General features: G+C 36.9%; 1 protein-coding gene across 2 annotated transcripts; it reads left to right on the forward strand.

Moving 5' to 3' along the window:
* kras (v-Ki-ras2 Kirsten rat sarcoma viral oncogene homolog) lies at nucleotides 1-10670 on the forward strand. Of its 2 annotated transcripts, XM_067501807.1 has the most exons (6): nucleotides 1-295; nucleotides 2528-2645; nucleotides 3556-3734; nucleotides 4122-4281; nucleotides 5830-5954; nucleotides 8135-10670. In XM_067501807.1, the coding sequence occupies exons 2-5, from the start codon at nucleotides 2535-2537 to the stop codon at nucleotides 5947-5949; spliced, it is 570 nt and encodes a 189-aa protein (XP_067357908.1). In that variant the 5' UTR covers nucleotides 1-295; nucleotides 2528-2534; the 3' UTR covers nucleotides 5950-5954; nucleotides 8135-10670. The 2 variants fall into 2 exon arrangements, with proteins under 2 accessions (XP_067357908.1, XP_067357909.1); XM_067501808.1 differs by lacking the exon at nucleotides 5830-5954 and having other exon boundaries at nucleotides 17-295.
* The last annotated feature ends 801 nt before the right edge of the window (nucleotides 10671-11471 follow it).

Consider the following 11471-nt stretch of genomic DNA (forward strand, 5'->3'; position numbering starts at 1 on the left):
TGAAATCCTCAGCTATGCTTTCTGGGTAAAGTGTGCCCCGGTATCCGCCCATATTCGCGTAAAGAAGGCCAACCTGAGCAGCTAGGCCGGACGCTGGATCTAATGGAAAGTTCAATCGATTAAATTGCCCACTTTTGATTTTGCATGTTCCCGCTTACTTCTGAGACGAGGTAGACCGACTTAATGCGGGCGTTTTGGTGTGTAATAGGAAATGCAGAGATCGTGTGAAACGAGAGGATTATCAGCTTGACTTACTTGGTCGCTACTTCGGACGCGGAACTCCACTCGCTAAAAGGTAAAACAAATGGATAAGATTCATACGTGTGTTTCCCTTTAGGGTTTCTTGTGATGGTGGGCCCACTAATTTGGTCGTAGGCCACCTTGCCCCGTATGTTGCCACTGTTAATAACAAAAGATGGATAATATTAATTGTCGTTGTTGGTGTAAACTACGCCCAATTGTTAACCGAACGCCTGGCCCTGCAATGCAGACCTTTGAGCTAGCCTGTCAATGGCGGCTCCAAAAGCTGCACCCTTCCCCTTTGAATGAATAATACCCACTTTGTCCCGACACACAGTGCAGACAGTGCTGTATTAACGAATTACTTATGTAAATCGTATTAAGTCAGTTTGTAGAGGCTAGTTAGTGGATTTTATTTTGAGAATGTGAGCGGGCGTCTGTGCGGCTAGCTTCACTAGCTAACAGCATCCTGGTTATTAAACATAGCGCTCCGAGGTTTTAACACAACCAATCTGGCAACCCTGCGGACTCAGAGCAGTGGATTTAAACCAAATTCTTTACGACTTTCAAGACCACTTAGGGTTATGATAGGGCAATAGAATAGAACTACACTAAAGAACTAACTTTCAGCCATTATGCATTTTAAAAATTCGTACTGATGTTTCAAAGTAGCCGGATATGTACTGGGTTTTCCTTGCTCGGGATTTTTCCAAGCGTGGTATTGTTTGTAACATGTAGGTTTCACACTGGGGATAAATGAATAAGTACCACAACATCAAAACTGTGCCATAGTTTGAGGCAACAAACTCACATGTGTTTTACTACTACACAAACACAGGTAAATAACATTACCTTTAAGTTATTATCCCATAAATAAGGTCCTCCGGTAAAGTTTAAAGTTTGCTGCTAAATGGACTTGACAGTTAAGTGTGGATGTGCTACATACACTTCAAGGTACTTTCATTGCCTCTTAAAAAATTAAAAGTGATAGTATTTTCTTAGTTATGCCAGGCATGGGGCGGACAACTTTCAAGTGTTGCTAAAATAGTCTGTGTCCTAGTCAGTAAACTGATCTGCTCAGGCAAAGATAAGACTGCTTCCTAATAGTCCGAGCAGCCTCATTGTAAAGTACTATGCAAATCACAGGCTGTGTTGAGTATCGTTATAATGGATCAGAACTTTCCAGGGGGCATATAAAGTGCTGAGAAAAGTAACAAGTGTCGTACAAGTATGCCTTTCGTAGCTGAATACTGAATAGCAAACCGCATTCACGTTTTTTGTTTGTCTAGACAGGGCAATACAATTCAGTAGAACTCTTTTCTGACTACAGGGCGTGCAGAGCTGGGAGCAGTATGCACTGTAACTTCTGAAAAGGCCAGCTGTCACTATTGATGGGAGCTGTTCTATAAAGCAGTCAGACAGCAGAGAGCCTCCCAGTTGCTTGTCAGTTTTGGAGGCTTAATGTAATGTAATAGATTTTTGCCTGGGGTTAGTTTCTGTTGTGTGACTGCCACTCAGAAAATACCAGTGAATGTGTTGCTGGATTTAAACATTTGAGTGCATATACAGGGTTTTCATAGCGTCATTCTTGTACTTCAGAAGCTGATTGCTGATGAATAATGACATTTTTTTATATCTCTGTTACAGAAATAACAGAAACAATTTTGGTTGATCATTTGTTTTACTTTTCGAGGTTGATTATGATTTATTATTGCAGCACTTCCAGAATTCAGTAGCAGCGTTTCAGTGTTTTTTTCCCCCCTCATTTGCACATAATCTCATGCAGATGAACTATCTGTTTGTAGTTTTTGTATTTCATTCTACAGTTAAGCACTTATTGAATACATAAATGACAAGACAATAGACATGATTGTAAGAAAGCTATTTTCCAGTGACTCAGATGTGTTGAGAGGTTTTTTCCTTTTTTACATTGAGTTACTCACTGTAGCTTAAATTTATACATCAACTTTTTCTCACATTGCCAATCCTCACCTGACAGATTTTACAGTGAGCCACAACTTGTCAGACAGAAATGAAGACTAAAAAAATGGAAGCAGTTGATACAATATTTTTTTTTTTTTTTTTTGATAAACCATTTGGTACTCTAAAGAGCTTTGACAATCTGTAAAACAATAGGACATTTATAGTGCTGAGAGCATCAATGACAAACATTTCTAATTTATTCTTTTTAAGGGTTTGATGCTGCTCCTTATGAACTGACGCTTGTCTGATGACTGTCTGCATCTGTGGAAATATCTGTGTTAATGTTCTATCTTTGGTCCCACAGGTGAATCATGACAGAATATAAGCTGGTAGTGGTGGGAGCTGGTGGCGTTGGCAAGAGTGCACTAACTATTCAGCTCATCCAGAATCACTTTGTGGATGAATATGACCCTACAATTGAGGTAAAGTTTGTGCATGTCCTATATGTACACTATTTTTGTGTTAGCATTCAGGTCCATGACCGTCTCTATGGTTTTGTTTAATTTTAGTATGGGGGCAGAATGAGAAAAAAACTTCTATAAAAAAGTAGTAGCAGCAGGTTCTTCTGGTTTAAGCCTAAAAACAAGACACCAAACAGGTTTTGAATAACTTTTCATGCACATTGGCCTGTCTGCTTTCTCAGGGGACCAACCTATTTCGAGTGAACACAGACTCATTACTCTTTTAATTACTGATGTGCTGTTGCAGGTTAGAGCTTCACTATAAATTATCTGAATGGAAGAAAACATCTGAAACAATGGCTGCTCACTGGACTGGACAGTCATTACTTGTGTTGGACACACTGAGTGTAGACATCAGTACGATGAAAAGCTGGATGGCTTTGACACAGTGGAAATTAGGACCTCATTATTATTTAAAGTCTATTGGAAAATGGAGTGGCCTGCTGCAACTAGAGTGGAGCAGTTGTTTGCACTCTTATGGCATGTTTCAGCAAAATCTAATCAATAAAGTTATGTCCTTAATTAACAATGTATGCTAAATAGTTCTATGTGAATTAATTAATCCTCCTAACTTTTAACAACATACTTTTAGGACTTTTGATCAAGATTCACCATACTAAACACACTGATTGTTTTATGTTCACGTTATTATTGTTGTTCTAATAACCTAGTTTTATGAAAATAAAATAATAAAAAAAAAATAGTTCACTGTTTTAAACCCTGTGTGTTACACATCTGTAGTATAATAGAGTGGAGCAATCACAATAACCTTAAGTGTAATTAAAACCAATAATGTCATCCACAGTCACCCCCTGTTTTGACTTAGCTGTGGACACAGTCCTGATCACTTTCTGACCTCTTTCTCCTCCAGGACTCGTACAGAAAGCAGGTAGTGATCGATGGAGAGACGTGTCTGCTGGACATCCTGGACACTGCAGGTCAGGAGGAGTACAGCGCCATGAGAGATCAGTACATGAGGACAGGGGAGGGCTTCCTCTGTGTCTTTGCCATTAACAACACCAAGTCCTTTGAGGACATTCACCACTATAGGTGAGCTACGAAACTACAGGACTGGGTTCTCAGACTGGGTGAACCCAGTGTTGTTATTGCAGTTACACTCGACACTCAAAGCTGAAATGGAACACTTTGGGTTTCCCTAGTGTCTTTAGCCACTAAGAATAGGTACCGTCAGCTATATTGGCAAAACCTTAAAAATAGGTTTATTAAATCTTATCACTTTTTAGGTAAAAAAAATTCATGCATCCCTTACACCTCAACTGCGTATGAGAGTATATGTATATGTAATAGGCGGAAGTGCTAAACAATAGCTAGCAACTTTATATTCATTTAAACTGACTTTTATTTAAGTTCACAATGAGATAATGACCTTAGTTGGGTCAAAATGCATACAAATTTATTTTGTCTGTCATTATCCAGAGAACAGATTAAGCGAGTGAAAGACTCGGAGGATGTCCCCATGGTGTTGGTGGGAAACAAGTGTGACCTCCCGTCCCGGACAGTGGACACCAAGCAGGCTCAGGACTTAGCACGCAGCTACGGCATTCCCTTTATTGAGACCTCAGCCAAAACCAGACAGGTGAGAGCTCAGCCAGAGAAGACCTTGCCCTTAACACCTAACTACTTTAACTTTCAAATCTGTCTCTTAACTGCTATAATATTCCACCGAAGGTTGTAGAGCATGTTGAATGTTGAGAAGTTGCATGTGGTCTCAGGGGGCATTTGCTTAATGGACACAACAGTGCTTCCACAAATAGCTGAAATCAAATCAAAGCGTTATTGGAAAGGCTTCACAATCTTGGCACTGGGTTCACAAGACATGTCAGTCTTGAATCATGTGCTGCTGTTGATTTGTCTCATTCAGTGGCTCTAATGATTTTTTTTCTTTGACAATGTTGCTTGAATGTCTTTGGCAATGCACTGCACATCATTAAATTCTCTTTAGTTAATTTGTGATAGAGTAATCAGGTTGTACTATAGAGTCACGGAAAAGGTAAAATTACATAATCATTATCAACATCTGCAAAGTTTTCTGCATTATAAATAAACTGCACATCAGTGAATGTGTCTAGGAGTCTGCATTAACGAACAAACTGTAATTACTTATGGGGTTTAATGATTCTGCTTACTTGTTACTGTGACTGGATGTTGAAAGATTTGGCACAACTTAGTCACGTCATGGTTTGTGTTGTGAGCATGGCTTAAGGTGGCTGAAACGGCGATCTGTAAAAAATCCTTCTCTGGTCTCTCTGACCTGGGCTAAATCATGGCTCCTTGTGGTGTAGGGGAAATTAATGACACCGTGATTTATTTCTTACAGCTCTGCTCACCTATCTCTACTTAAGTGTACCAATAATTCACTATCCTCTGGATGCTGCTGTATTTTGACCAGCTTTCCTTCAAAGTCAGTCAGTGTTTCCTTAAATCTTAGTGATTTTAATCGGATTTTCTGTCTTCTCTCACACGTAAAATGCAGAGAACATACTTCTTCAGATGCACTTCTCTTTTATATAAGTATAGACAGATCCGCTGTAGGCTTGAAACATTTTAATTATTTTCTTTTTGTAATTCCATTGGTGGCATTGTCATGGCAAAAACGTTGTCAAAATTCTGACACCACTCTTGCACCATAATCCACCTATTCATCATCCATGGTAATGCGCAGTATATTTTCCAGCAATCACTTTTTTGGCAAATTGCAACAAAAGACACTACTTCTGTGTCATCTATGTCCTTTTCGAAGCAATTCTGTTAGTTGCAAGATGGCAAAACAATTATTGTTTGTGATATACTGAGTTTTCTTATTGATGTATTGATATTTTTTCTGCCTGGAAAAAATGTCACCACTGGAATACAATTTTAATACAGCCCATCTTCTTTGAGAAGATGAAAATCATGACTCTTTGCAAAACTATGGGAGTTGAGTATCTAGTAATAAAGAGTTTGAGTGGAGTATCAATTTATGTAGTAGATAAGACAGGTCAGAGATTGCAGGGAGACCGACAGTAGACCACCGGTTTGCTTTGCTTCTTTGTAACTAGGCTGTAACACATGCACTCATATAGTGTGCCCCCCCTTCCCCCTTGTTATTCCTCAACATTGAGGGAAGTTGTGTCTCATGCTACAGAGAGTGGAAGATGCCTTTTACACTCTGGTACGGGAGATCAGGCTGTACCGGCTCAATAAGCTCAGCAAGGAAGAAAAGACTCCACGCTGTGTCAAGCTTAAAAAATGTGTTGTGATGTGAAAGGGGTAAGTGTATGCAGCCGCGCGTCCACCAGCTTTATATATATGTGTGCTTTTATTTATTTATTTTTGGGATTGTGGAGAAAGCAATTGGAAAGGATACACTGTGAAAATTGGTGCTTTCTGGGTTCTCCGAGCTAACCTGTTGTTCTCTACTGGGGCTGTGGTTTCACTCTAACAAGAGGCTAGTTTCTTCATTTTTTTCAGTGTGTCTGTGTATTATGGCTGATTATTGTTTGAGTGTTTTCACACTGGGGTCATTTAGTCTGAAGAGTATGATTGCCCCCCTTCCACTAACCCTGCTGGTTTGTTTTCACATTAGTTTACTTTTTATGATCTAAGGGTACATTTGTGTTATGTACCCTTGTTTCTACATGTCATGGTATTTAGATAAATGCAAGAAAAACGAGACCAGTGTAAAGACGTCAAAATATCTTAGCACGACTAAAGTAAAAAAACCCTCTGGAAGGGCTGGAGAAGAAAAATAAGCACCCACTTTGCTTATTTTACTGGAGGAAAGAAAATGGTCAAAGTACCACTGAAATGCACAAGCAGTTCTATGAGATTACATTTGTTTTGTGACTGCACAAATGTCATGATAAAGTGGGCTCCTTCAAGTTTCTTTATTAAATTTCCAGGCAAATTGCACATGGATTTGGACTAAACTACCAGTGTGAAAGCATCCTGATTTGCTGAAATCGAGCCAAGGGTTTAAGCTGAACAGCCGACATGTGTGATTTAAAGACATTTTGGTGAATCTGGGGGAAAATCACCTACTGAAATGCTTCCAGGGAAGGTGTGCGTTTAAAAAAAGTGGCAGATATGTTGTGAACAAAAAATGGTTTGTGTGTCTGTGGGTGAGAGTCTTTTTATGTAGACACAAATCAATTTACCTTAATTCTATCCTCTCCTGTTTTTGCCATTGCTTAAAGTGACCTCAGGCTTTTTACTCTGCAGATACCTGCAGGATCAACAACACGTTTATTGCACTATTCAGAATGTTAGAGTAATCAGGCATCGCATCGATAGACACTTGCTGCATTTACTTGAAGCCTATTATTTACCAATAATCAGGATAAAAGCTGAACAAGAATGTTAGCTCATAAAAATAATTCGTTTTAAAAAGCGTTTTTTTAGAGTTTTACATAAACTATTTTTGATCCCTCTGGATATTTGTTTTTATATCACAGGCTTGTCTACTTAAATCAAAGCTGTTTATTTGAGAGAGAGAGATATAGCACTGTTTCATTTTCTTTTCCTTTTATTGTGAGACAACTGCTGCTTTTTAGGACTGCATCTTTCACAGGTGAACAATCTTTGAATAGTTTGATGTTTATTAGTTTTGAGCTACTAAACATAAGGCTCGCCTTCTGTCCAAGAACTCTTAGTAGAATATTTTTATAGAACTGTTGCTTCAGTTTAGACCCATAGCAGTAAAACGGTGCCAAGCACTCAAAGCAGGGCTTTTTATTTTTTTTATTTTTTATTTTTTTAAAACATTTGCTTGTGTTGGCAGACTGCACATAGTCTACTGGAAATATAAACAGGACAGCTTGTTCTGTCATTTTATTTATCACTTTGGTTTAAACACATTGTGGGAGTATATTGGAGCGATTACAGTCAGAAGGAAAGAAAGTGCCTCATGTAACTGCAGCTACTGTCAGTGGGATAACTGCTGACTTTTAACTCTGTAATTCACAACAGTATAGTTCGTCTGATCTGAACTTTCTTCAGCTATGTCCCACATAACCTAAACTAGATTGATGAGTTTATCTGCACATGTGTTTCTTGCAGATGTACACTTTAAAGAAACGTCTATAATTATCATTTAAATTGTAAGTTTGGCTTCTGGTTTTGATTTGACAAAAATACAATAAAATACAAGTGACAGATAGAAAAATGCTTGCAAAAATTATTTTGTTTGTTTTTTTGCAGTACAAGGCAAGGCTACACATCAATTTGATATGACGATTGCAGTGTTGGTTGTTTTTTCTAGTTTTGGGGACAGCTGTCAGAAAAAACATTAAATCTGTCACCTCAGACCTAAAGATCACTGTTAATCCTCTTAAATGTCGTTAAACTGTAAATTACATATTACATTTTTATGTAGACAGTGGTGGATACTCAAATATAAAGAAATAACCTGGAATTATAACAGCACACTTTTTTTCTCAATTTTCTTCCAGGGCGTTGATGATGCCTTTTACACATTAGTCCGAGAAATCCGGAAGCATAAGGAGAAGATGAGCAAGGAAGGCAAAAAGAAGAAAAAGAAGTCCAAGACAAAGTGTACACTGATGTGAATGATCACCCCTTTTCAAGACAGACTTAAAAAAAGAAACTATGTTGAACAGTTAAAGTAAGACATTTTGTACATTACACTAAATTATTAGCCTCTTTCTCTATACCCACCATACTGAATACTAAACCTGACCCAATTTGTCTGCCTTTCTTTATTTTTTTTTATTTTTTTTTGGCTACTTGGACATCAATAAGCTTTATTTTCAGTTTAGTGCCAGTTGCCCACAAATGTTGGTCCAACAGCCATGGTGATTTTTATAGCATGATGTTAATTCGGATAATTTTTATATAACTGCAAAGCAGTAAGCTAATTGCATCACAACGTATTATGTTTGACTAATCAGTCATTAACAACTTAATTTTTCCCCCTTTTGCTTAGAGTTACAACTTGCAAAGTTTCTGTAATGTCCTTTTTAAATTATTGGATGCCAAAGAATGAATTTTGATATCGATTCACTAAGACAAAACACAAAAGAAAGGACCAACATTCAGCCAGATGAGATCCAAATGTCCCAGCCACTGTGTAATGTCCTAATCTCTAATGACCTCTAGGTATGACATTGTTATGTCAATGATATAAATATGAATGCATGCAACTCCTACTCTTCTCCAAATGTTTTAACACCTTAATTAGCTGTTAATTAATTTGCAGTTTGTCAATGCTTTGTATTGTGTGGGAAGTGATTTCTTGCCTACATGTGATGCTTTTTTTTCCCCTGCATGCATTGTGTCCTAGATGACATGGGTAATGCAAACTGCCTCTAGTTAATACATTTAACAGAGCCAGCAATGAGGAACTCTGACATCAGTAGGGATCAGACAGTCTCGTTTTTCAGGTTTATAAACAATAATATTTGTTGTTGCAAAAATCTGCCATTTATTCTTTAGATTTAAAAAAAAATCTATGACTGTCTTGGTTTTTATCCTAGTTTTTATTTTTATTTTATTTTTTAATTTTAATGATAAAATGGGACTAGCAGCCAGGTTTTGCATTGGTTGGAGTCATTATGTTGAAGGGATTGATGCCTCACCACAAGCTAATTTCAAACAGCTTATTTGACTTTACTGGTTACATATTCCCTGCCTTTTTTTGCTCCAAGTCTTGACTGCAGGATTTTTTAAATTCATCCTCACAATAATTATGCAGTTGTAGTTTTTTTTTTTTTTACTTAAGGTTTCAATTAAATGGGTTAAGTAATGATTATAGGACTTGATATTTGAATGGAATGTTTGTTAAATGTTAAATTTAAGGATTTGTAAATCTCCAGTATTCTGGTCTTTTAGGTGTCACGCCTTGCACATTTTCCTAAGCAGGTGACTCATTCGCTTGTGACTGCCTGGAAAGCAGACTGCATCTTTTAAGCAGCTTTCAGGAATATTTCTCATGGTGTGGTGTCACAGAGGTTGTTTAAAATGTTATCCAAATTGATTTTTAGATTCTTATGTGGAGCTTTTTTGATTCACTTTGGGAAGTGATTGGTGGGCTGCCTTTCAACAGAAACGATTGTCCAGCAAAATAATTTGTCCTTTTCTCCTACGAAGCTCATGTTTCGTGGTGATGTAAGTGGAACTGACGTTTGCAAATGAGGCAATAATCACCAGAAAATTGGTTTTTTAGAGAAAATTGTCTAAATATATATATGAAAAAAAAGAGTCCTCCTTTCTTTCCCGGGTTAATCTGTATATCACCTTTTTCATCGTATTCACAAGCTGTTCCCCGGGTGATTTTTATTTTTTATTTTTTTATTTTTTTTTTTATTTGCCTTTCATGTTTGCATTAGGTGCTACATTTAGATGGTAGAAAAAGCCGAGACAACATTTACTTTTTTCTGTGTGTCCGCTCACGAAATACACAAAATGCTGTTTTGGGAGTGATACTATTGGCGCAAAATTCAGACATGACACATTTAGCTTTCAGGATTAATGAGTTTTAACCCAGTTTATTATTACCTCTGTTTTTTATGAAGTAGATAATAACTGTTAATGCAATTTTAATTATGGAACCATCTTGTTAACAATACTGTTTCAAAAGTAGTTGTATTGAAATGTTTGAAATGTTCCTCTTCCTTTATTGCGTGCCAACAGCTGATTTCTGAAATGTATCATTTATACCTGGATCGTATTTTAACAACCTTTGTATAGTTGTGATACTGAAAGGTGCGTATTTTGTAAATTGTGCTTCATTTCGTTGGTGTGTCTAAATGAATGTTGCTTTAATGGAGTTTCACTCCGCTTTGTGTATGTGACTAGAGAGTGTGACTGGGTCCAGGTTTAGGGAAGTGAATGAATGACCACTTTACAACACACCTGTTGTGGGCCGTGTAGAGTGGTGATCTCATCTCAGATGAGTCTATTTTTTTGCCATGAATCTCACCACTCCTATTTAATGTGTAATAAAGAACAAAGTAAAGAGGAATTGAACTTTGTCTCTCCTTAAGTGTCTTCTCATTCTCTTTAAAACACTGTTTAATAAAATTGAATTAGCTGATTGCACACTTGCTTCATGGGGACATTATCATTATATTCACAATAATGAAAGTATCAAATGTTTAAACATAGATATTGTAATGTAGGCATGTATTTGTGATCGAAGATGACAACAGCGATTCCCAGCAGGTGGCACTATTCACTCACTTTGGCAGATCAGACTTTTTTTTTTTTCCTTTCTTTTTTTTTTTAATAGCCACAAAATCTGTGAAGGGGGTTGTTCGCAATCTGCATACACTCACAGTGTGAGCTTTTCTGAAAATTAGCATTTTCCAAAAATAAACGACTAAATATGTTTAAGAAAAAGTTGACTGTTTTGATCAGCAATGCTCATTGTTTTCTCTTTGAGATTTAAGTTAAATAACCTGAATGGTCAAAGTTAATCAAAAGTAAATTTAACAGTTCCATAAGGAACAGTTCCTAAGTTTTTGAAGATTTTGTGTTGACAAAAATGTTTATTGAGGGTTTCAAATCTAGTTGAGGCTGTCATTGTTCTTTTTTAAACTATTTTGCCCATTATAAATGTTTCATTTTAATTATTATCTTAAAACTTATAAAAGAAAACTTTTAAATTAAGTCTATAGGAAATTAGAAATTATCCAAATAACTAGATGTAAAATGTATGTAATGCAATTTGTTATCCGCAAACAGTAGTAGCATCAATGTTAAATCATAAAAAGTACCTGTATTTATGTAAATTAATGTATGTGTAGTGCATCATTATGACTGCATGCA

Source organism: Channa argus, chromosome 4 (assembly GCF_033026475.1).
Source record: "Channa argus isolate prfri chromosome 4, Channa argus male v1.0, whole genome shotgun sequence".
NCBI classification, from domain to species: Eukaryota; Metazoa; Chordata; class Actinopteri; order Anabantiformes; family Channidae; genus Channa; species Channa argus.

What these genes read in the sequence shown, in the direction of transcription:
- kras (XM_067501807.1), top strand. Translation starts at nt 2,535, where the DNA reads ATGACAGAATATAAGCTGGTAGTGGTGGGAGCTGGTGGCGTTGGCAAG. An exon ending in AATATGACCCTACAATTGAG is followed by an intron (nt 2,646 to 3,555) that starts GTAAAGTTTGTG and finishes TTTCTCCTCCAG; the next exon opens with GACTCGTACAGAAAGCAGGT. An exon ending in GAGGACATTCACCACTATAG is followed by an intron (nt 3,735 to 4,121) that starts GTGAGCTACGAA and finishes GTCATTATCCAG; the next exon opens with AGAACAGATTAAGCGAGTGA.